Here is a 26,342-nt window from a genome sequence, read left to right as displayed (position 1 = left end):
TTTGTAAAATTTACAAAGTTAAGACATTTTAAACACAATTGTTTCCTCTCCGTCACACTTTATGTATATCTAATGGCTCTGGAGTAGCCACGGGAATTTCTGGGATCCCCCTCAGTTTTAGCTAAGAGAGAATTGAAATGGAGATCCATTTGGGCTGGGTGTAGGTTGGTATTCACGTGGTTTGCAGTCATTCTTGTGCACAGGCAGGTTATTGCTAGACATCCGGGTGCAGGAAGGCTTCCAGGCACACTCCTATTGTCTACCAGCGTCGTGACTAAGCTGCAGGGCCAGTGATCATGTCACAGTATGAAAGCACGTGGGTGGCGGGGGAGAAACAAGGTGTGAGGTGCTCAAGGCCGGTCGCCAGTCTATGGCAATGGCAACAGCTTCCGATGGTCAGATGTGCACAGTGAACAGGGGATTTGGTTTGTACCAGTGTCCCGTGAAAACAGAAGTATTTCACTATCAGGAATATAGTCCATGCTAAGCCATATACAATTATACTCACATTGTTGTGCTAACTTTGTCGTCATTGAGACAAAGATTTGGGTGCAGGTGGTTTATTTGGGATGCAGGAATGAGGGAGCATGGAAAGTGAGATGAGGAGGAGGTAATAATGGTGGCATAACACTGTGCTACGGTGGTCCCGGCTGTGAGCAGGGGCGACTGATTCTGCTGGGACCCCAAGAAGCACACAGAGGGCCTCCCCAACTGACCACTCATGGAGGAGGCTGGTGCCTTCATTCACTGGCCCTGAGTTCCCCGGGGGGTGTTAACTGTCCCACGCCTCTGGGCTGTGCCAGGAAAGATCCTGAGGGCAGAATGCAGAAAGCTGTGCCTGCCTGTGCGAGGTGCTGGCAGCACGGGTGGCCTGGGCTCACACAGATGGACCACCAGGTCCGTGGCTGTGCTCACAGGTGGGCAAGGGAGGTGACACATGCATGAGAGTGATGTGCAATAGAATCGGTCAGAATTCATGTGCTTGTATATATGCAAACCTGTACCAGTACTGCAAACAGACAGGTGGGTCTTAGTAGCTCTCACCCAAAAGGAATGTGATAGAGGTCTTCCCAATTTGACAGCAATGCTAAAAATGTATACCACTTTACCAATGAGGAGTTGTGTAGTAGAAACTTCTAACCTATCAATGATAAGAAACAAAATTTACTTTTCTATTCCTTCTATAGACCATGATATCACAAAATCATTGTTTTAAGAAAGAGGTGATGAGATGATGCAGCTAAAGGAGGTAAGGAAATCTTTCCAAGGGAAAAAAATTGTCATTTTCCTGGACTTTGTGGCGCTTTTGGTAGCTGTCAACTTTTAAACAGTTGTCATTTGTTGTGATTTCTTTTCTCGCTCTAAGTATTCACGTTTTGTATTTACAGTTTCGCATTCTGTTTTCAGAGGGGGCCCCACAAAGCCTGCGCCAGTCCTCGGCAGCTGGCAGCTGCCTTCCCGGGAGGAGTGTGGGCTCGCCCGGCCACCCTGAAGAAGTCAGCAACGGAGCGAGGATCAGCTCCCGGGTACGCCAGACCCCGGGCAAATTGCCAAACATTGCTGGATTTCTTATGTGTCTTCAGAAGCCCTTTTTAGAACAATTAGCTGTTAAAGGGCACAAATACTGTCTTGCTAGGACTGGCACCCAAAAGCGCTTTATTAAAGGTTATTTCAGGAACAGTTGGAGGGTTACTGACCCCAGAGGCACACAGCATCACACTGTCACTCAGATACACTCGTAACCGAGAGAAAAGCATTTTGCAAACAGGCTGCTGAAAGAGGGTCCTTTGGGCCTGAAACGAAGCCACCTCCACGGCGGTGTGTTGAATGAGTTTCCCCAGCTCCTGCCTCCCGGTGCCCCACCAGGGGGGCGTGTTCCTGGGGGGCTCAGTGCCCGCCTTGGTCTCCAAACACCTGCTCAATCTTGGGGTTGAACGGATTCTCCTTTCCCAGGACCTGGGGCCATCGGAGCTGCACCTTCTTCCAGAAGCGATCTGCCAACAGCCGCGAAGCTGCCTGCAAAAAACAACCCAAAGGAGGAGGAAAGGGAAATTACAAAAAATAATTTACCAGCAAGATTTACTCTATTCTCTCCATGGGGGGCAGCCTCTAGATTGGTCCGGTGGTCCCTACCCTCATGTTTTCCGTACAATCCTCTTCCCCTGCCGGGGTTGGGGCCTATCCCTTGCTTCTAACCGATGGAGTGTGGCAGCAGTGAGAGGATGTCACTTCAGTGTTTGTGTCACCTTACGTAAGGCTCTGCCTTGCTGGCAGACTCGCTCTGCAGACTCGCGGCTGGGTGGTGAAGGAAGAGGCCGGGTTGGGGGCCCGCACGGCCAGGAGCTGAGGTGACCTCCAGCTGACACCCAGCGAGAGTCTGGGTCCTCAGTCCCGCAGCCTCTCGGGGATGGATCTGCCCAAGTTGAGTTTGAGGACAGCTCTTCCCCGTGACTCTGCAGGTGAGGGTGTGGCCCGGCCGGCACAACTCGATCTCAGCTTTGTGAGACCCTAAGCAGGGGACCCAGTTAAGTTGTGACCCACAGAAACTGCGAGATAGTTAATAATAAATGTGCATTATTTTAAGCTGCTACATTTGTGGTAACTTGTCATTTAGCTCTAGAAAACAAATACACTTTCTCAGCAATCCTCTCATCCACTTAGCTGCGGACAGCCGACTCTACCACCAGCCTCAGGCTTGGGTTTTGGAGATGAACTTGCTGAGTCCTTCCTTCCGGGAGCTCCCGGCCTAGGGAGCGACCCAGGCATGCAACGTGACACCGCCAAGCCCAAAGTGACACCACTGAGCCCACAGGGAGGGCTGTGAGGAGGACGCACACGCTGGAAAGGGAAGAGGTGCCAACTCTGCCGGGTGAGGGAAGGGCAGGTCCTGTCCGGAGAAGGTGGCGGCTGGGCTGGTTTCCAAGGAGAAGCTCGCCAGCCGCGTGCTGCGGGGAAGCAGCGTGCCTGGTGGGGGACACAGCGGGCATGAAGGCACGGGGGTGACAGAATGGCATGGCCCGGGAACTATGGGTGCCTGGGAGAGGAGCCTGGCCGGGTCACCTGCTGGGGCGGGACTCCCGGGAGCCTGTGAGTGTGCAGAGTCGGGCTGGAGCGCTGGAGGAGTGACCCGCTCACAGCACAGCAGGCTCACGCCCGGCTCGCCCGGCTCGTGCTGGCTCTGCTTGCACTGTCGCCCGGCAGGCTTCCCTTTGTCCGTGGTGTTAGCAGATTCCGATCCTGGTTGTCCAATCCTCTGGCTTATCGTGAACATGCCTCTGACGAGGAGGCCCTTTCTCTGCAGACAATGCCCTCATTTAGCAAATGGGGCCTGGCCAGGCTGTCCAGACCCAGATGGCTGTGTCTCTTCAACGCTGAACAATAGGAGACATGTGATTGCTGAAGGCTTCAGAGGGGAATCCATTGTTCAGGGAGGATGCTCAGGTTGTCTCTGGCTTTATTCAAAAGCACAGGGACATTGTCTACAAAGGGCAGTTCACAAAGTTCCCCATCCTACTAGGCAATTTGGCTGAGTCCCCGTGTGACACTGGGTGGCCCTGGTCCACTCCCTGGGCCCAGCTCTCTCATTTGCATAAGAATGATCTGAAGCAAATGACCTCAGGTCCTCTCCGGATCTACTTTGCCTGTAAGATTTTAGTAGTTAGAAAATCTAGAACTGATTGAGTCAATGCATTAAGTATCCCTAGTATTTTAATGTGTTCCCGAGCCTCCGGAGGTGTACCCCCTAATTCATCCCCTGACTATGTGATCTCGGTCATATCCATGCAATGTCTCACCCATACACACACACACACACACACACCACACTAACACTTCTTTGCACTTGAAACCAGACCCAGTCAGAGGCTGCCTGTCAAACTGGCCAGTTTTCCGGGAAGGGTCGGATCATCTCTCACACTAAGCAATCAATGTCTTTTAAGATAGAGGCTGTTTTCCCTGCCATTTCTCAGCAAAGAAGGCTGCCGCCGGGTCTGTGAAAAAATACTGGTTCTTCTTTTTTGTTTTATCGGCTTTCAACTTGATACACCTAAGCAGTCTTTCTAACAACTATGCGGTACCCAGACATTTATTGCCCTATCTATGTTAATAAGGGAGGAGACAGGCATCAGGTAAGAAGAGGAAAATGAAAATGAAAGAGCTCAGATTTGAGCATGTGGTAACTGTTTGGTTCAAAAGCAATTAGTTGGCTGTCACTCTGATAGAGATTAAAATCTCGATGAATGGGCATTGCTAAAATATTGGGTATGAAATGAGAGAGGCATGGTTCTCACTAAACGAGAGACTTGTGATAAAATGATCCACTACAATCATTCATTCATGCTACAAATATTTACTGAGCACCTACTGTAGGCTTGCACAACACTCTCCTGTTGGACTCCTGTGACACCACGCACAGGGCAAGGCACAGTTCTCCTGCACTCTATTTTTTCCAAATTTGTTACTTTTTGAACACATTCTTTTGTGCTTCTCTACTCATAAATATATTAAAGCAGAACCTATTTATTCTAGAAAAATTGAAAAAGACAATTAAGCAAAAAGAGAAGAACAGAATAACCGTTATCTGTAATTATAGTAGAGGTAGCCTCTGTTGACATTGGTGTGGAGCCTTCCTGCTTTCACATCTGAAAACACGCGCACACACACACACACACACGCACACATGTGCAAATTGGATCTCTCTGTGAATATCATTTTATGATCTGCTCTTCTTGAGGTCTAATTTACACACAGTCAAATTAACTCTCCTTGGTAAACAGTTTCATGAGTGTTAACAAATGCATACAGTTGTGTCATCAGCCCTGCAATCTGCAGTCTGCTCTTATTTACTTTCCTCTATCTTACAAACATATTTCTCTGTCGCTAAAGGTAGATCCGTGTCATTGTTTATATTCGATGCATGGTGTGCCATCAGATGGGTGCCAGCTAATTCATTTTAACAGTGGAAATTTTGGTCAGACACCCCCCCCCCCCCCCGCCCCAACATTTGTCCTCTGGACAAGGAATGGAGACCCCCTCCTCCTGCCATTGCACACGACATCAGCAGCAGAAGGAATGGAATCTAGTCTGGTCCAGAAGAATGCTTGGGAATGGGGCATTCTGGTTAATTGGAATCTTTTGGTTAATAGAGTTAGGCCCTTCCAGGTTTCTTCCTTTGCAGTTAAACATCTTACAGAGTCCACTTTCTTGTTAAGTTGCATATAAACATATCCAATTCATAACACAGTAAAGCCAGAGGTGGTTTCTGAGTTCACTAAGTTAGTGTCTTGCATGTCCAGCATGATGCTTTATGTAATTGCTTCAGGATTTGGAATTGTGCTGAGCATCCGTCTGTTGGTCTGTGACCAGCTACTCCCCCACTTCTTTCTTCTTCTTTTTAATAAAGAAATGTCATGAACAAGTGCTGTATACACAACAGATAAAAGTGGAGCTTCTCTGGTTGAAGCCATGGCTACCCACCGCTGGCCACTTTATCATCTGCTACCAGTGTGTGAGCAAATCTTGCAGGATTAGCGTGAGATTATGGCACATGTTGGTCTTCAGCTTTTGACTTGGTTTTCAATAACCAGATATGGGTGGAGTTGTTTGAATATAAGATAAGTCTCCAATTTGATGGACCTTGAACCCTAATATTATTTTGAGTCAGGGACAAGATGGTCACCTGATGGATCAAATACGTTCTGAGGGATACAACAAAGCCATCTTTGACCCTCTTGTTGGTTTGTTCCTGATTGACACCTTACCTGGCCATCTTTTCAATATCCCATTCTCTCTAGAGTCAGAAGGACAGAATTCTGCTGTGTGCAGGGAAGGACAAGACACGTACCTAATCATTGCCAGAAACAAGGGCTGCACATGAACTCTTCTAAAATGAAAGACATCATATTTTGAGGGTCCAGACCAGGGGTCCTCAAACTTTTTAAGCAGGTGGCCAGTTCACTGTCCTTCAGACCGTTGGATGGCTGGACTATAGTTTAAAAAAAACTATGAACAAATTCCCAGGCACACTGCACATCTCTTATTTTGAAGTAAAAAAACAAACGGGCAAAAACACCCGCATGTGGCCCACGGGCCGTAGTTTGAGGACGCCTGGTCCAGACCCTGATGCTCAACCAGCTTCTAACCAGTAATTTTCTCAGATCAACTCCACAGGAAAGTTAGATATTCTGAGGTGCTTTTCTCAGATTTTTTTTGTGCGTGGCTATTTAAACCAGTGAAGTGAGCATTTAACACTCACTTTAAAATTGGCCCAGCATTTGTGAGAACCCCATGTTTATTCTTCTGTTAGGGAGTGGCACTCTCCTTTTCTTTTTCAGTTTGAGGAGATTCTTGAACCTGCCCCTTGGTAGTTGCTGAGCCCAGAGCTCCGGGGAAGGTGGGCTGGGCTTCCATTCGGGCTCCTGAGGGGCCCACCAGCCCTCCTTGTTGCCCGGCCGACCACTGAGACCCAGGCCACCGGGGAGCACCCCCACGAGTGCTTCTCACGTTTGCAGCCTTGTCATGGCCACACCACACTCACCGAAGGCGGGCGCAGGTCGACTGCCGCTTGGAGGATTGCCTGAGAGCACGCGGCCCACCCTCCCCGCCGAGGAAGGGCCAGCTCTCGAAGTTTTGAAAGTGGCAGAACTACTCCCCCACTTCTTTCTTCTTCTTCTTCTTTTTAATAAAGCAGTGTCAGAGCAAGTCCAGTATACACAACAGATAAAAGTGGAGCTTCTCTGGCTGAAGCCGGGATAATGGGATGGGGTGGAGACGGGAGGGAGCCAGCTCCACCCTCCAGCTCCCGGAGCCAAGTGAAGGGCAGGGGAGGGCCCTTTACAGAACTGTGCTCTGGAATCCTCCATGAGAAACAGCCCTCACTGCAGAGCACTGCCAAGGACACTGTCCTCTTCTCTCACAGCTTCTTTTCTAGAAAGATCCATAGAATGAATTTCTCATGCATCTCACTTACAAGAATTTTTTTTTTGGGGGGGGGAGCACTTCACTTAATTATTTACTTTTCAGATCTTAACGATGCTATGACTTGCACCCCCTTTGCATGGGCTGCTGGAGAACACAGAGCTGATTTTTGTAGGCCCCCTCGGGTTAGGACTGCCCTGAACACGTTTTATAAATTGAAGAAATGCTCAGGAATCTTGGTATAATTTTTACCTTATTTTTCTTTTGTCCTGATTTTTTTTTACTTCATTTCTATTAAATTTATCTTACACATGTCTGTACATTAACCTCAGATCCTTTCTGGAACAAAACAGGATAAAAATAAACAGGAGTGCATAAGTATGGTGAAAAAACAAACAGCCTCCTGCAGCATCAAACGGCTGTGCTCACCTCGTTGGGGTGGAATCCGTCCACGGGTTCAATGAGCTCCCAGGGCTGCCCGCCTCTCTTCTGCCACTCCTGTATGACTGTGGGGCACACAACCACAGGGTTACGGACAGCAGTGGTCCATGCTCGAGGACAAGGACGTGAGAAAGTTCGTGGAGCTGCCCACTGCCCTCCCGGGCTCACTCTGATCCAGCTGTAGCCCCCTCTGAGCTGGGGGCTGGGGTCTTTCTGAACAGAAGTGATCTTCCCATTGTGTGATTTTTCTCCCCCCTAACTCAGGAAGGGAATATGTGAGTGTTGAATGAATGTGGTTTATGTATCAGGGAGGGCAGTGGGAAAAGGTGAGCTCTAAAATATTCAACACTGATTTAAGTACATCTCATTTTTCAGCGGTGCAGTAGGGGAAAATGAAACATTTTGTTAACATCTCCTTTCGTGGTTTGCCATTTGCAGACACTGCCTGCATGTGTCAAGCACCCACCTTTCAAAATCATACAGGGCGTCAGGAATATAATTACATAAAATTATCTCAGCGTCACATTTAGAGAGAGCATGGCTGCAGAGAAAATATTATGAGCCCAGGCGTGATGAGGAGCTATAAAGCTGTCCTTCAACAGGGGTGAGAGACCAGGAATGTCAGTTGCTCCGAGGAAACGGCACAATGAACTCTAGGTTGTTCCATCACACAGTCAATAAGAACTCCTCAAGGAAGTTTCAAGTCCCCAGAGAGCCCCCTCGGCTCTCCCTGCATAGCTGCGTCCTCACCTCCCCCTCGTCCGGCGAGGGGAGCAGGCACAGCTAAGGTTCCTCCAGTTTTTTTTCTCTTCACCTCCTAGAAAACTCAAGGACAGAGGTCTGTGCCCTCTCTCTCCCCTTCTCATCCCAAAGGAAGGATGGAGATTCCATCAGGGGCTTTGATTGGACGAGAGATGCTGGACTCCCCCAGGGCCGAATGAATCAATACTGCGCTGCTTTTGCAGTTAGTCTGAAGTCCCAGCCTGCCATCGCCACTTACGACCCAACCCCTGTCCTCGAGGCGTTGCAATTAATGCTGCCCTTCTCAAAGCTCAGGAAAAGATTCGTGCTGCTGGTTTGGAGTCCTACACCCCGAAATGTTAGCTTATGCCTGGCAGAATGACTGCCCCTGAACCTCTCTTGGTATCCTGCCTCTGGGTTTTACTGGAAGTTGTTGGAAGCAGCAGCTTTTGGTACATGGCCTTTGCATTACTTAACCACTCAAATTGAGGACATTGTCCACTATGTCACTGTGTCATGTGGTGCCCCCCACACGGCTCCTCAAGGGAGAGGTTGCTTGGTGCTGGTAGACAGTACCTCTCTCTGAAGGAATGGTATGTATTAAATATCTGCTTGTCCTATAGGAAGCTCAGAGCTGCACTGAGGAGTAGAACTCATGCCCTCTCGGGAAGGCCTATTTGTTCTGCCAAACCAGCATGCGGCCCTCAACAATTTCTTTCCTGCCCTTGGCTGTCTCATCTTGTAAAGGCAGAGCCTCGGGGAAGCTTGCCTGGCTCAGTGTTCAATTTGCCTGGCCTGTTCTGCTCGTTTTTTCTGGGGAATGACCTTGGAATCTGACCTTCTGCTTCAGGTTCACCTCTGGCTGCTCTCCCTTTCCCTCTGGACTTGACACTGTGAAGCTCTGTGGGTCCCAGACCGCCATCCTGGCCGCGATGCCGGCTCTGTGCATTCTGTGATGTCATCCTGCCCATCCCTTGTGCTGCTTTAGGGTGGCATTTTGTCCCACCCCCACCCCTTGCCCAGAGGAACAGGCCAGTTTTCTCCTCCTATTTTGGGTGCTGCTGTTCCATTTTCTAACTCTAAGCTGATTCTCTAGCCGAGCCGCCTCCAATCCAAACATCCAACAAGTTGCCCTTAATGGAGAACCAGGCATTTGGAAGGGTCTCTTCAACCCCATTCCCCCAACCCCCTCAGCTCTCTTTGTCCTTTTACGGTACTTGTCTCATCTCTTCCTGCAGTGCCACGGGAGTCTCCAGTACAGAAACCAGCAAAGATGCCAGAAGGCCCCGTCCTGGTGGGGCCTCAGCCTCCCAGCCCCCTCTGTGACGTCAGAAATGGCGTTGCTCCTGGTCACTTGTGCTCCTTTTTACTTCACCAAAGCTCTCAGTGATGGTTTGAGCCTTTTCCTGCTTCTCCCTTTATTTTTAGTTTGGTTTCATCTTACGCTGTACAGATGTTAACAGAAGAAAGAAAGGAAAGCAGGAAAGCAAATCCTCATACAGTATTATATTGACTGTATGTTCGTGTCTCTCCCAGATTCATATGTTGAACTCCTAACAGCGAATGTGATGGCATGAAGAGGTGGGGCCTTTGGCAGGTGATTAGGCCACGAGGATGGATCCTCCATGAAGGAATTAGTGCCCTTATGAAAGGGACCCCAGAGAGTCCTCGGTTTTTCCCACCATGTGAGGATACAAGGAGAAGTCGGCAATCTGCAGCCCATAAAGGAGCCCTCACCAGAACCCAGCCGTGCTGGAATTCTGATTTTGAACTTTTAGCCTCCAGAACTGTAAGAAACAAATTTCTGTTGTTTATAAGCCATCGGTGTATGATACTTCATTATAGCAACCTGAGATAAGACAGATGTTAAGAAATTCCCAGGTGTGCTAACAAGATCAGGCCAATGGGAATTGAGCCCAGTTGAGATCTCCGACAGAGCTTGCTAAAAAATTGCAAAGAGTTGGATGAATAAGATGTGATGCAGAGGCCTCTTGTTCTAAATAGATATACAGTGAGCCCTGGACCTGACCCGGACTACCCTGGCGTCCTCTGATCCAGAGGGGGTCGGAAGCCTCTTACGACACTTTTTGACTGTATATTTGCAGAGAATGTAGAGTGACAAGTTGAATCAAAACTTGAGCTTTCAATGGCCAAGAGAAAATCTAGGAAAGAATTACGGTGAGTGGGAGACTTGGAAAACCCACAGTGGAAAGCAAATTTGAACCTGTTAAGGAAACACAGTTTAAGCCCAGATTGTGTTCCTTGAGAGAAACCGTTACAAGGAGCCTAGCACTAAAAAGGTCAGATTTGCTTATACATGAATTTCTTGAGTGTGATTCAATTTTGGCACCTAGGTTTAAAGTTATTCCATTTTGCTTTGAATTTTATGTGTTACTAATTACCAAACTAAAACTATGGGCCTTAGAGAAAGGAAGAGGTGTTGATGGATATCCTCAGGGAACAAACAAATGTAAGTAATTCAGTCATCAGAATTATGAGCATCGCAAATCTGAGAATCAAAAATCCACAATGTTCCAAAATCTGAAACTTAATAGAGAACCCAGATATAAAATCATCTGCCTACAACCTACTGATCTTTGACAAAGCAGATAATACCATATTGGGGAAAGGAAGCCCTATTTGATAAATGGTGCTGGGAAAAATGGATAGCCACATGGAGAAGGCTGAAACAGGACCCCTGTTTCTCACCACTCACAAAAATTAATTCAAGATGGATAAAAGACTTACATGTAAAGCATGAAACCATAAAAATTCTAGAAGAAATTGTAGGAAAAATTCTTCCAGACATTGGCCTAGGCAAAGAATTTATGACTAAGACCCCAAAGGCAAATATAGCAAAAATAAAAATAAATAAATGGAACTTGATTAAATCAAAAGGCTTCTGCACTGCAAAGAAAATAATCAACAGAGTAAATAGACAACCTACAGAATGGGAGAAGATATTCTCAAACTGTATATCTGATAAAGGGCTAATATCCAAAATCTACAAAGAGCCCAAACAAATCAGCAAGAAAAAAACCAAACAACTCCATTAAAAAGTGGGCAAAAGACATGAACACAGTTTTTCAAAAGAAGATAGACAAATGGCCAACAAACATGAAAAAATGCTCAATGTCACTAATCACCAGGGAAATGAAAACTAAAACTATAATTAGATATCACATTACCCTAGTCAGAATGCCCAGTGTTAAAAGTCAAAAAACAGTGAATGCTGGCGAGGATGCAGAGAGAAAGGAACGCTTATACACTCTTGGTGGGACTGCAAATTAGTACAACCTCCATGGAAAACAGTATAGGGATTTCTCTAAGAAATAGATGTAGATTTGCCATTCAATCCAGCAATCCCACTACTGGGTTTCTACACAAAGGGCAAGAAATCATTTTACAAAAAAGACACCTGCACTCAAATGTTTATTGCAGCACAATTCACAATTCCAATAATGTGGAATCAACCTAAGTGTCCATCAATTCATGAGTGGATTAAGAAAATGTATACCATGTACATACGTATATCATGGAGTACTACTCAGCCATAAAAAATGAAATAATGTCTTTTGTAGCAACTTGGATGGAACTGGAGACCATCGTCCTACGTGAAGTATCTCAGAAATGGAAAAAAAACCCACCACGTGTTCTCTCTAATAACTCTAATAACTGGATGAAAGCTAATCAATGGGTACACACAGGCACAAAGAGAAGTGAAAGTCATAGGAAATTGAGAAGGGGTGAGGGAGGCGGGGGGGGGGTGCAAAACCCTTCCTATTGGGTTCAGTGAACACTGTTCAGGTGATATGCACACTAAAAGCCCCGACTTAAGTATTATAAAAGGTATCCATGCAACAAAAACATTTGTACCCCGTTATATTTTGAAATAAACAACAAACTAACAAACCCCCCAAATCTGAAACATTTTGAGTGCCAACATGACACTCAAAGGAAATGCTCATTGGGGCATTTCAGATTTTCAGATGTGCAACTGGTAAGTATATATAAAGCAAATATTCCAAAATTCAAAAAAATCACTCTGAAATCTGAAACACTTCTGGTCTCTAGCATTTCGGATAAGAATACTCAACCTGTACTGTATTTCCAAAATAAGAAGGATGGTCATTGCCTTCCACTTGCTGTGGAGACTTGAGCAATCCTATAATAGTGGAGATTATGAAGGGAAAATTCAGGAACAAAAGCATAAAGAAAGAGACAGGATATTCACTTGCCACGTTTTACAAGGGAGCAGGGGAGTGGGAGGCAGTGGGAAAGGTCCACCTTTTATTATGACCATACTCTGGCAATTCTAAGTGATGTCAATGATAACATCTTCTTCCCTGCCAGGAAACTCATTCCCCCTACCACCCCCTCCTCCCCTACATTAGTAGGCTACTCCAAGGTAGTCCAGCTTTAAAACTGGCTTGCCACATAAAATGATACAATAGATGTTAAAAGAAAATGCCTCAAGGCTACCAAGGCTACAATCAATCTATTTACAGTGGAAAATGTCATCATCTTCTCCCATGATTATTGTGTCTGAGACAACTGCTGGTCATCACATATATGTAGACATCAGGATGATAAAACTTAAAGGTAGTCTCAGTAACTGACAGGCAAGACTTTACAGTTTTATCTGTATTGTGACTAGTGCTAGACAGAATGACTCTTTATTTTGTTTATCTCAGGATGAAATTCCGCTCTCTCAGTCATTATTTTTTCCTTGACTGATTTTAGAGTGGGAGGCCCAATCAAAGGTGACATGGTAAGTTGATCAGTTTCCTTTCTACCTGGGGCCATAACTCAAAGTAGGCAAATGAATTCCTATTTGATTTCAGAAGCCCTGGATTAAATTTCTTGAATGATCATGAACAGTCTGTTGGGATTTGGTGCTTAACATCTTTTCTTTTTTAAAGTGTATTTATTTTTAATCTGTAAAGTGCAAACTCTGCTAATGACCAGCTTTTCTAAGATGCCAATAGGATAGCGGAGGCAGAGTCATAAAATACTTGGTAGCTCTTTGGTGAATAGCAACACTAGCAGATATTTATTTTAGAAAGAAAGCTGCATTATGCTCAGCACGGTAAAGTCCTTGGCCATCTTTACAAATGTATACATGGTGGGGGAGGGCAGGGCTAAGAGTGAAATTTACTCCAATTGAGCTGTCTTGGGAGCTGAGGGCAGCTGCAGGTATATTTAAACTGTCACAGTAGAAATGGCTTTGTCAGCCAAGTGGCATTTTCTTTCCTCTGTTGGAGAGGTGTGGCACAGACAAAGAAAAAGAACATCACCTGTTCAAGCTGGCATTTCCTGAAGGGAGGAAAAATCACTGCCTCTGTTTAGTTCATAACCAGTAGGAGAATGAGTCAGCAAGAGACAGGAAGAGGCTTTGGAGGTGAGCAGTCATCTTTCACTGCCAGATTGGAGCTGTCAGAGTGGAGGACAGATAGGTCTCGTGCATACCCTCAAGTGACAGGGATCCTCAACTGCAATTTGCTCTGCCACGAGGATGTGAAGTTGTGAATTTCAGTAACATGAAAAATGAGGATATTTGTGATGCAATGGTCAGCTCCGATACAGTGCTGAAATGAGAGATTTTCAGGTGACTGTTAAGGGCTGCAAATTTAGTAAGTGAGTCTATGGGGTTTTTATTTCTGATAGAAGGAGATCGCTTTTCTCCTTGCCAATAAGCTGCATTTTTAGCATATCATCTTTGAAGGAACTCAAAGGACTCCACAGGCCTGACCGACTGTGCTGGGAGGCGGGTTGGACGTCGGAAGTGAAGGAGCCGTTTCATGCACGTTGATGGTGGTGGCGTGGGGGATGCCTGCTAAGAGTTATTGAGTCCTCAGTACTTTACGAGCTTTCTTTCACTCAATCCTTACATAAACCCATGGTCTAGTTATTCCTATCCTACATTCAAGGAAACAAAGGCTGAGAGGTTATTTAATTTCCTTGAGGTTATGCAGCTATCTGAGTTGGAATAGGAACACAGTTGGAACTCCTGGGCTCTGGACAGTAGCACATTGTACCCACATGGGGTTGGTTTCCAGAAGGTCAAGCTGCCCAGGCACAGGGGGTTACCCAGGGAGGTAGATCTGGGAGTACACGATCCCTCCACCTACTCTAGAAAAGGCTAAACTTTCAAGTCAAAAATCTCCTTTGCCTAACTTTGGGCACAAGCTAAGCGATTGCTATAGTTCCTGAAAACTGGATTGAAATTCCAGGTCTTTCAGAAGAGGACATGGTGGCAGCTAGACATTAAATGCAGGATGCTGTATTATCAGATGCTCATGTAGGCAGGTCCCAGGGCACTGTTCCTCTGTCTCCACTCTCCCTCTCACTCACTGTGTCCATGCATCTTCCCTTGTGGGGTGCCCACTAACTTCCTTGCATCAAAACGGGATCTTCAAGTTTATTTTAAAAAATGGCAGCTCTGGGAGGACGGATCGTTTGAGCTCAGGAGTTCGAGACCAGCCTGAGCAAGAGCGAGACTCTGTCTCTACTAAAACAATAGAAAGAAATTAGCTGGAAAACTAAAAAAAAGAAAACTATATATATATATAATTAGCCAGGCATGGTGGCACATGCCTGTAGTCCCAGCTACTCGGGAGGTTGAGGCAGTAGGATTACTTGAGCCCAGGAGTCTGAGGTTGCTGTGAGCTAGGCTGACACCATGGCACTCTAGCCTGGGCAACAGAGCGAGACTCTGTCTCAAAAAAAAAAAAAAAAAAATAATGGGAGAAAATTACAAAATCAGAAATTCCTTGAATGGTTGATGGGAATTGCCAAGGAAGGAGAAACACCTTGGAGGTTTCTGCAAAGTTGATATAGAATTTTTGCTTTTTTGCTGCATTTGTTGTTGCTGTGAGGATAATAAAGGGCCAATGAGGCTCTGCTTCCAAGCTTGTTAGTTGCCCAGTGGAATGCTGGCCGGTATTGGGTCAAGGATAAAGCTCTTCTCTCTGTATCCTCCATAGAGTTAATGACTCCTCTGTTGTGCTGACGATTATATTCCCAGCACCTACACAGCTCCTGGCACATAGCAAGACTCAGTAAAAGCCTGATGATTGGCTAACGAAGCTCAGTCTTGGATCATTATAGAACTCCATCTATTAAGCTTTAATGGGCATAGAGAGGACCTGTGGATTGTGTTTAAATGCAGATTCTGATTAGTTAGGTCTAGAGTGGAGCCTGGGATTCTGCATCTATAACTAGCTCCCGGTCAGTGTTGATTTTGCTTCTCTAGAACCACACACTGCGTAGCAAGGGGACAGGGGAATGGCAATCTTTCCGGGTGCTGGCTATGCACTAGGCACAGCATTTAGGAGGATGACACATTATTTTGTATAAACATCACAAGATTTGCTAGGTGGATATGGTAGCCCCATTTCCAGGTCTGGAAAGGGGAGTTTAGAAATGTTCAGAGACTTGCCTACAGTCCCAGAGATAATGAATGACAGGGCTAGAGATCACTCTGAAAAATAAGAAAGTCCCATGTGAATATTAGACATTATTATATTTTTAATAACTTTATCTATATTTAGGGTTGATGATGATCAAAGATCACTTGGTGGTGCATTTGTTTACACCAGGAATTCGCTAATGAATTTTTCACTCTGCATTTTAATGAGAGGTTATTTATCAAAATGTCTCCTGCCATGATGGAAGTGTGTATCACCTAGGCAGAAAATCTGGTTAAGGGAGATCGGTCTTGTTGAAAAGATGTTCAGAATTGAACTACTAGAGTCTGTGATGCAAAGCGTGTCAGCTAATGTAATATTCGATAATTCATGATGGCCATCTGCTGCATCCCAGATGCCTGAGCTGGGGGGCTGGTGGGGGGGACAGAGATGATGAACTCCGAATGAGAAACCGTCCGTTCTTCACCTGCATCATAAAGCTTTTCATTAGCTTCATTGCAGCTGGCAATCAACAGGGGCTTTCCTCTTGCATAAAAATTGCTTAGCAATGAAAATGAACCTGGAAAGGATTACAGTCAACAAAAAATAATTTTTCAGAGCCAAGATGGAAAGGATAAATCAGTAGCTCTGGTAATCATGCGTGTTTTTGTGTGGCCTCTGAGCAGTGACTCCAGTGTTTGGACAGAAGATAGAAAAGAAACTCGGTAACATTCTTTTCAGAAATCTGGGACATGGGTTTTTTACTTTGTCTTAAGGCAAGTCCTTAGCGCCCCCCTCAGGGATTGGGATTGGATTTATCCTGTATGGGGTCTGGGAAACTGCACTGCTGCTGAGTCCCTGGGTGATTCAGTGCCACTGTGAGAGGCACCGCCTTGTCCCTCATTTCTGTCACATCCTTCTCTAGCCCATAGGAAAAGCAGGGCGTTGCTAACCTGGCAAGAACAGGTTAGCGACTCCATTAGCCTGCAGGTTCCCAGCCAGAATCTCTTTCCAACTGGTCACTGGCTGTATCGCTGCGGAGATTCTAAAATGACAGTGAAGCAGGTAATGCTGAGCCCCAGCCAGGTCGGAGAGTCACACTTTCCCGTTTTTCCACCCTGAGAGCGATCAGTGTGTCAGAGCGGGCAGGAGTAACCCTGCCCAGCCTGCCACCTGCTGGCTCATGGACCCGGTGCCCAGGCAGGCTCTGAACGGTAGCTGCTGCTTTGTCATCTGTCAATACCTCTAAACCAGGACACTTACTTTCTTGGAAGGTAAAATCCATGTAGAAAAGATCGAAGTTTGTAAATTTCTCGCTGGCTGCAATTTTTTTCAGTGTACTGGAAAGTTGTTCTGCTCTCTGAATGCAAGGGAGACAGAGAATTCCATGAAACCCTGACTTTGACTTTACTGAGATAATTCAGGCAGAACAAAGAAATCAATCAATCAGTCAATCAATCAATCATTCTTCCCCATCCCACTCCACTTTCTTTCTTTTCTTTTTTTTGAGACAGAGTCTCACTTTGTTGCCCAGGCTAGAGTGAGTGCCATGGTGTCAGCCTAGCTCACAGCAACCTCAAACTCCTGGGCTCAAGTGATCCTCCTGCCTCAGCCTCCTGAGTAGCTGGGACTACAGGCATGGGCCACTGGCTAATTTTATATATGTATATATATATATATATATATGTTAGTTGGCCAATTAATTTCTTTCTCTTTATAGTAGAGACAGGGTCTCGCTCTTGCTCAGGCTGGTTTCGAACTCCTGACCTTGAGCAATCCACCCGCCTCGACTTCCCAGAATGCTAGGATTATAGGCTGAGCCACCGCGCCCCGGCCCCCATTCCACTTTTATTTCTCCAAGCCATCAGTAGAGACCAGCTCTGCACATTAAGTTCTATTCATTTTTTCATATGTTTATTGCCATTTATCTATCTTTTTTTTTTTTTGAAAAGCTTCTGTTCATGTCTTTTGCCCACTTTTTAATGGGGTTGTTTGTTTTTCTTGCTGATTTGCTTGAGTTCTTTGTAGATTCTGGATATTAGCCCTTTATTGGATATATATCTTGTGAATATTTGCTCCCATTCATTCTGTAGATTGTCTATTTGCTCTGATGATTACTTCCATAGCCGTGCAGAGCTTTTTAGTTTAATCAAATCCCATTTGTTTATGTTGTTGCTGTTTAGCTGTGACTCAAGCATTACAACAGCCAGCCATGTAACCAAAAACATTTGCACCCCCTTAATACTTTGAAATAAATAAAAAAATTCGATTCATGCACAAATGGCCAATGAACAAATGTTAAAGTTCATTGGGATCAAAATAGTGAAAATTAAAGTAATAAGTACTTTTCTACCCTTGGGATTGGCAAAGATATCAGATGTTGTTATGGGTAGGTGAATGAGAATGTGATTAGTTTAACCTTACCAGAGAGCAATTTGGCAATATGGATCAAAGCTTTAAACTTGGGCATACCTTTTGACCCAGTAATTTTTCTAAGAATTTGTCACGGAAATAGAGATGTACACAAAGACATATGGCTTCTCCATCACAATATTATCTATCGTAGTGAAAAACTGAGAACTTATATGTCCAACACCAAAGGATGAAATAAATCATATGCTCAGAATGTGTATGCTTTAAAATGGTCACAACGTGATGATGTGGAGAAACAATTTATGAACATTGAAAGGCATAAAAGAGGATGTTATAGTCTCATACCATATCGGCAAACACGAACCGTACTTACCTATGGGAGTGTTAATGGAAAGACATACAAACATACTGACTTTGGCTGGTGGAATTCTGGGTGATTTTTATTATTGTTCTTTGTGCTTTTTTTGTGTTCTCCAAGTTTTTTAAAAAAATTTAAATATAGTTTTGTAAAAAAAAATTCAGTAAATCTTTTACAAAGAGATTATTCACCATCCATGAAAGACATGCAAACCATTTGGCTTGAGCAATGGATTCCCTCAGAGAAGAGAGGAAAGTCCTTACTTATCTCAGAAGAGCTCCAGACACAGGGCTAACCTCGCTCAGTTCTCTCCACCAGAACAACTATGCTTAGGACCAGCTTATAAGTTGTGTGTACACACATGTGCACGCATGAGAGAGACACGCACACACAGATAGGGACAGTGACTGAGAGACACAGTAAAAGGGACAGACCCACAGAGAGGCAGAAGAGACGGGGCATGCCAGGTTCTCTGGGCTCCTCAAGCACCCTGGCAGTTTGGTCTTGTTATTCAGCAGCTTGGAGAGCATCCCATTCCCAGGGAAAACCCCGCAGCAAACACAGGGGAAGGAACGATCAAAGGTGGTAATAAAAGGCCTGTGACAGTCATACCTTGGAAGTGAGGGTCCGGAGCGTCTTGTTGGAAGACATCCAGCCGTGGCAGGGGCTGACCTGAGAGCAGGAAATCACTCTGATTAAAGAGGAACAGTGAGGGGCACCTGGGCCTTGGGGCAAGTCAGTGAGTGCTCACCTGAAGGCAGTTCAGGAAGGAGTACATGTGTGCATAGGTCACGTCTTCATTTAGCTGGCCTGGAAGACAGAGGGGTCTGGTATGTCACGTGCACTTAGCTACGGCAACATTTGGAGACACTGGGGGTGGCCCTGCCTCCCTTGCAGGAGGTTGCCACTTCCAGGGGACTGCCTTGATTTTTCCTTCAGCACTGCTCTCGAGAATGCCTGTGCTGCCCTTCTTTCTGAGCTCCTAGAAATTCACACTCAGAGTTGGGGAGGGGCCCTAAGGAGTTTAGTCCCACGTAGAGTTCCTGGCATGGGCTAGGACAGGGCTGGAGGAGCTGGCTTCACCTGGACTCCAGGGAAAAGGAATACAAGTATCCCGTGGCTCAACATGGACCAGAATGCCTTGCACAAAGCGCTGTGCAGAGCAATGACTCTCTCCTGGCAATGGTCTGAAATGCCAAGTTCCCATGGAGCACAGGGAGCATTAAGGTGGCAGTGCACCAAATCCTCCTTTCCAAGTTTATGAAACACCCAGATCTGATCCAATTGTCCCACGCTGAGGACCTGGCAGGACTTTCTAAGTATCTGAAGTTCTGCAGTGCCCTGAAGTTTGGGGAACGGATGGCTTCCAGAACTGCTTGGGTGGCCCAGAGGATGGGGGAGGCTGGCACATCATTATCCCTTCACGGCACTGGATTAGGGGCTGCCCAGTGGATGTCTTATCTGAGCCCTAATCAGTGGATGTGTCCTACACTTAGTTTTGGTGCAGCTTCTAGAGGCACAGAAGAATGAAGAGGGGTTCCATCCAGTCTTTCCAAATATCAGCTGTAGATCCTGGTTCTGCGGGATTATTTCTTCTCTGTCCCAACATTCCTCTCCTGCCCTCCTCCTCCTGCACATCCACCCCCAGAGGCAATTCAGCTCTCACGCTGTGCCTGACACACACAGTCCAGGTCTCCCCAAATCTCAGAGGGGAATGACTGACGCTGTGTCCATTAACACTTCTCTCACTCTAAAAAAATAAAGGAAGATAACAGGACCTGTCTCAGAGCGCAGAGAGAGATTGAAGGTGACGGGACACAGTCTTATTTTTCACTTATACCTCCGATCACTTAGACCAAAAGATAGATTCAATTTTCTTGTCATAGAGGAAAAATACATTTTCTCTCTGTGTGGGTGAGTAAATTACAGAACTGGGAAGCCACAGGCTTATTACTGCCGTTGAAGTCGCAGTGACCCGCCAGGCTGTGGTCTGCACAGGCCTCTGCGTCTTGGCTCTGTAGCTGAATCCCCAGCCCCTGGCTGGCTCTGTCCTTGCTTTCGAGTTTTGGGCCCAACCCGGGGCCGGAGCACCGTCTTTCCCCAAGTTCCTGCTTCTACCCACTGAGGCTTCGGTCCCTCTTTTTTTGTGTGTGTGCTTTTTGTGATTCGCCCCCTTCCTGAATGTGTTTCTGCTCCTCTCAGCCCACTGCAGCGACTGACACCATCAACCTCCACTCCCCAGCCTGGCTCCTCCCCCACGTGCCCGGATGACTTGGCTCCTTCTCGCGGGAGGACAGCCACTGAGCCACCAAGTCACAGCCTCCCCTCTTACCACTCTCTGTGAGGTTCTGGCCTTTCCCTTGGTGCCTGGCAGCCATCGTACCTCGTTGCTGGGCCTGGGCCTCATAATGGAACTGGGGTAGTGTGCTAGGGCCCTGCCACCCTGCTGGGCCCGACATGTCCCCTCACCCTGAGGGGCAGCCTTTCTCTCTCTACCCTGCTTAGTGGCTGCAGTTTCTTCAACCTGAAAGGAGGTGGCTCCTCGTGCCTGACCGTGAGCAACACTCCTGCACCCTCCCCTCCCACCTTCCAGCCTGCGTCGCCGTGCTGTCCCGAGGGGTTGGGAAACTGGGAGCTTAACAGGAGGCTGCTCCTCAGGGTGAAGCCATCTCAGCCTTTGTCCATCCTGCCTCACTCCCTCTCCCTGCTGGCTTCCTGCGAGGTCCAGCACAGCTCAGGAGGAGACCATGAGGTGCACCCTCCTTCCAGACCTTCTCCAGTCCCTTCCCCTGTTCCCTGCGTCTCTCTGCCATTCTGACACTGGCTGCAGTCGGACCCGGTTGGTAAAGGGAAAGTCGTTAGTGTGAGGCGCTAGGTCTGCTGAGCAGGATGAAGGCACACCAGGTGTGGTTAGATGGTAACTGAAACAGGTGTAGCAAGGTGGTCTCCCTTCTCTCTCGTATTTCTGCCTGTTGGAGGGAGGGGACTCCGCTCACATGTAAGATTGTTAGCAGTGCCTATGATGGGCTTATAGGAAGGGAAGTGGGAAAGTGGTTCTTGCGCCTTCTTCCCTTATTGGCTCTATCAGTTGGTCACTCACTCTTTCTTTTTCAGGCATTACCTCTTATCCTTAATTGTTTTGATGTAATTTTTGCACATCGAGGAGCCCTGGCATAAAGACTGATCCCATCTCTATGGGGTCCATGCAAAGAGGTGTGTCTGTGACTACCTGGTCAGAACATCGATCTGGTTAAGAACCTGAGCAAGAATGTGCAGGGGCAGGGCAAGAGGACTGTCCCATAGTAGCCAGGAATTGTCAAGGGCTGAGGAGCAATCTGTGTGTGTGTGTGTGCATGTGTGTGTGTGCGCATGTGTGTGTGTGCATGTATGTGTGCATGTGTGTGCATGTGTGTGTGCATGTATGTGTGTGTGTGTGCATGTGTGTGTGGTTGGGGGAGTATGGGTTGGCCTAGTGGATGCCATGGGCTCCCTCTGCAGATTCAAGGTCATATTCTTCCCCAGCTGGCTGGAGTGACAGTGTGTGTCTCAGTCATCTACAAATGCTTTAGGGCAGGGTCTTTGGTCTTGATTCAATGCTGGGAACACAATTGAAATCTTAGGTACCCTAAAAGCTTAGCACCAACAAAAAATCAGTCACATGTCCATGAAATACCATCTGAATGTATTAAAACCACACTAATGAAGATGGGGAGAAAGCCAGTAATAAAATATAAACTACAAGGTATTTTAAAAAGACGTTTGGTTTCAAGTTTAAGAGTAATTTTGGGCAAAAGTGAGTTGTTGTTGCTGTTGTTGTTTTGTGGCAGGGGTCCTTCAGGGAGGACCTACTTGCAGACCCATTTGTAGTCGGCAATCTCTGATTCCCTGACCACAGTCTACCCTTTGGACCGCTCCAAGAATGCCTACAGCTTGCATCATTGTCATGGCCACTAGTCAGGCTCCGTGCGCTGTTTTCTCTTCTGTGGAGCTGTCTTTTTCTCTTTCCTATGAGGACAGGGACTCCCTTTTATATCATCTTTCCCCACAAGCAGAGACCAGGCCTTCTAGACGTACTCCTGGAACTCCTGCCTTCCTCAAAGACCACAGCTGAGAAGACTCACGACTGGCCGAGCTTGACTTTTCCCAAAAGATCTACACAAGCAGAACCCTAATGCGCGAGGCTTGCTCTCTGATAATCCCTCACAAAGACAATACACTCTCCCCAGGAATTTTAAGGACTAGCAGAGATCGTGGGGTGTCCCAGCTCTTGGCAGCCGGTCCCTGACTGGGTAGTGACTCACAAACACAGCCGAAGAGCAGAGATGGGGTGGGGGTTCATCACTCCCTCCTCTCTGGCAGGAATGAGACGGGCACCTGTGCTCAGTTCTGGGCCTGCCTTACCTGCTGGTTTCATGCTGTGGCATTGAACCTTCCCTTTGCAGAATGGGCAGGCCGACTTCCTGCCTGTCCTGCCGAGGGGCAAAGGAGGTGGCAGAGAATGTATCACTGACCAGGAGCTTCACCTCAACCCCTCTGCTCCCCGAACTCTTTACTAGTCCTTAAGAGGTGGCCACAGACTGGAGATTATCATCACCATGCGTCTAGGCTCAAATACAGAAATAAATGGAACTCCCCCCTGTCCCCTGCTGTTTTTGGGCTTGCATAACCCTCAGCCCAGAGCCTGGGAATCAGACTCGAGTGTTTGACTGTTGACTAAGATGCGATCTACTCTAACTTGGACAGAGCAACAGGACCCTGGAGGCTGGTCCAGCATTGACCTCGCTTCATGTCTGCTGCAATGAAGGTGAAGGATGGGGTCTGCAGTGGGAGCAGCAGAAGAGAGACAGCGCCAGGCAGCAGCCCTCTCTGCGAGTCTCTCCTGCGTGAGCCGTGAGCCCGGCCGACCGAGGAACGGGGAAGCTGCAAAAATCCCTCCTACTTCCCCAGTCTTTCTAGGAAGGACCCTGATGCTTTGTTGAGAAATTTATAATTTATTTCCCATGGCAACCAGGCAGCAGGGATAATTTGGGATGTGAATAATTACTTTAAAAACATTAAATGAATTTTAGATGGTTTCAACTTTCTCCCCGATTAGATTTTTTTTTCAAAACCAGGGTTGTTTATATAGAACAATCTTGTTCCACCTTTGCCTTCTTCCTCTTTTGTGCTGTTAAATGCTAGTATGTGATTCGTGGTCAGGAAGAGGCCAGTTGGGGAGGACAAGGCAAAGCCTAGAGTAGAGTTTCTCAGTCTTGGCACTACTGGCGTTCTCGGTTGTGGGGCTGTCCTGCACACCGTAGAGTGTTTAGCGACATCTCTGGCCTCTCCCACTAGATGCCAGCTGCACCATCCCCATCCCAGGTGTGATAACAGGGGATAGGGGTGTGGGCTGCCCTCATCTGAGAACCACTGACCTACAGAATCCCGAAAAGTAGATAATGAGTCCCCCAAACACCTTCTTTTCTCCCCTCGCTCCTTTCCAAATCGCATGGAGTCATTATTATACACCACGGTCAAATCAAGAGAATTGCATGGCATCTCAGAAAGAATTTATGGAGTCAGCATAACCAGAGTTCACGAAAAGAGAATGGGATTTGAAATCAGAAAACTCAAAGTCAAGGCCCTGTTGGTGTGGTGAAGTAAATTGGGAGCACACTGCCCCTGCCCCCAACGTCCCCCAGGCGTTTCTTAGCATGGGAAATTTCTTAGCAATCTGGAAGAATCTGTTAGGACAGATGTATCCAATGGCTCAAAGAGACATTCTTAGCCCAAGTTGTCTTTTATGCTTGCAAGGCAGCTCAGAATGGAGCGAAGTTCCTCTTGTGTGTGATTATATTATGAATATTGTTTCTCAGGGACACAGTCCAAGCTGCGTGAACAGGAAGAATATGCTTTCCTCAGGCGAGGCTGGACGGTGTTTTGCTTGGATAATAATATTTGTGATACACTTTAGTAACTCAAGGGGACAATGACTTCAGTCTCATCGATGAGAAGCCTGGAACCTGGGTATCCACCGTTATCCCCCCAGCAAAGAGACCAGAGCCCTCTGAGAGCTGGGTGAAGGGCCCCTACTCTTTTCCCATGTGGGGAGCGGTGGATTTTCTGAGGAGAAGCTGAAGCAGGGACGGCCGGAGGAGGACAAAAGAAATTTGAAAAGATACTCACCAGGTTATTGATGCAAGGGAAAGCTCCTGATGGCCTGGAGTATGGTATCTGGCTCTCTGCCCACGCCCTCAAAAGGCACTAAGGACTGAATTTCAGGTCCTCCTCTTTGAATTGCTCGCCTGACTCCAAAGAAGGTGCTTGGACCCCCCAGCACATTTTGGCTTGGGTTGGTCTCAGGAGGTGTGTGTGTGTGGGTAATTCCAGGAATGGGGCAGCCCCTTTTTCATGACTGACTGGCACAGGTGCTGTCAATATGGGGCTGAGGGAAGGTTACCCAGGCCTCTCCTGATAGAGGCTCGTCAGCGAGGCCTGAGGCTGGCACTCTCTGTTCCTCTTTTCTGCCTAATTTTCCTCCTGTGACACTTAGCACCCTCTGACATACTTTGAGTCTCTCTCCCACCAGAATATAGATGTTATGTGGGCAGGAATTTAGGACTATTGTGTTCACTGCTCGTTTCCCCATGCCTACAACTGTGCCTGGCACATAGTAGGTGCTTCATAAATACAATCCCCCCTGAAATACAGGAAGGAGAGACCTGCTACACACAGCTTGAACACACATTGAGTGATGCAACATTTGGCAAGTGACCTAACCTTTCTGAGCCTTAGCTTTTTCATCTATGAAATGGAATTGCCGTAGTTGATGAAACCATCCATCTCACAGAGTAGTTATAAGGATCAGCCCACAGTCCTTTCTAAGGTGAATTACTGCCACTTTGACATTGTTTGTATGGTATCTGGAATGTTAGAGCTGCCATTGTAAGTTTCTGGGGACTGTTAAAGCCTTTTAGAGCAAGGAACCCCAAGACCAGTGTACAAGCTGAAAGCAAGCAGGCTGGAAGACTGTGTTCTAGAGAATTCTCACTGGCTGGCAGGAGGCTACTCACCACTGAGGTTGGGAGAAACCCCTTCCTTTGATGCTTTCCTGTTTGGGTTTCCTTAGCTCATTCTGCAATTTACCTTTTACTAAAGGAGTTCCTGATTTAAACTCTTATCTTTCAATTTGTCCTAATTCTTAATTAAATACTTCTGCCCTTTCTGGTTTTGGATCTGATTCTGCCATCCTCTGAGTAACGACCTTCAGATACTACACCTGATACATCCCTTCACCAGCTCTGACCTATGTCCTGTGATAGCATTTTAGGCATATTTCTATATGGTTTGAACTGTAAATACATTGAGCTATATACAGTGACATTGTTAAAGAATAAAATATTTTCAAACTGATACCGAGAGGATGATATCTGTTGTGCAAATTATCCCAGAGAAAGGTTCCATCTGGCAAGCCGTAAAAAACAACGTGGCTGCCATTGGGCAGGTGGGTGTTGAGGTATTTCAGAGTCTGCATGACATTGGAGTACAATTTCTCAGGAGTGGTCATGGCCGGAACTGTGTCAGCCTTCCTGTTGGTGGAAGAGACAGAAAATATCTCTGTTGATTGTAAAGGCAGCTGCATGCAGCTGTATGCCAATATAGGATACACCCCACTCCCCACACGTGTACACAGACGGTAACCAGTAGGATGTTAGCTGTAGCTAGTGTACACACTTCTGCACTGGGTAATGAGTTGCTTGGACTTTCCCAAGGGGGGAAAATATTAATAGATGTCTGATTTTACAAAACCTCAGCATGTAAAACTCTATGCTAAATTCATGTTTTCGTTGTTACGAAAACAAATGGTACTACTTTTCGAATAAAAATCTCTCTAACCCGCATAAAAAGCACCCACAGGGATTTGAGACTACATTGCCCGCCTACTGGGGGCAGGGCTGGGATAGGGGCTTCAGCATGATCTGTATATATGCACAGAAGCAGCGCTTCCTAGGATTCCAGTTTGTAAAGGGAATTTAGGCTGCCTTGTGGGTTTATGCAGATCAAGAGAACACACCCAGAGTAACCAGGTTTTATATTTACTGCATGTTTGAAGTGTGACAGCAAGG

At 46.6% G+C, this 26,342-nt stretch overlaps 1 protein-coding gene across 1 annotated transcript in view; it reads right to left on the bottom strand.

The window, feature by feature from the left end:
* Nucleotides 1-1,629: 1,629 nt before the first annotated feature.
* Nucleotides 1,630-26,342, bottom strand: part of AOAH (acyloxyacyl hydrolase) — a 198,531-nt gene continuing 173,818 nt past the window's right edge. Inside the window, exons 16-21 of the mRNA XM_076006307.1 lie at nucleotides 25,633-25,805; nucleotides 18,989-19,047; nucleotides 18,850-18,909; nucleotides 16,770-16,866; nucleotides 7,345-7,421; nucleotides 1,630-2,016 (exon numbers count right to left, since the gene is read on the bottom strand). Coding sequence (XP_075862422.1) covers nucleotides 1,888-2,016; nucleotides 7,345-7,421; nucleotides 16,770-16,866; nucleotides 18,850-18,909; nucleotides 18,989-19,047; nucleotides 25,633-25,805 — 595 coding nt within the window. The 3' untranslated portion in view covers nucleotides 1,630-1,887. The remainder of the gene's footprint in view (nucleotides 2,017-7,344; nucleotides 7,422-16,769; nucleotides 16,867-18,849; nucleotides 18,910-18,988; nucleotides 19,048-25,632; nucleotides 25,806-26,342) is intronic.

The sequence above is a fragment of the Microcebus murinus genome, chromosome 9 (genome assembly GCF_040939455.1).
Source record: "Microcebus murinus isolate Inina chromosome 9, M.murinus_Inina_mat1.0, whole genome shotgun sequence".
In the NCBI taxonomy this organism is placed as follows: Eukaryota; Metazoa; Chordata; class Mammalia; order Primates; family Cheirogaleidae; genus Microcebus; species Microcebus murinus.
This window is presented reverse-complemented; position numbering and strand designations above follow the sequence as displayed.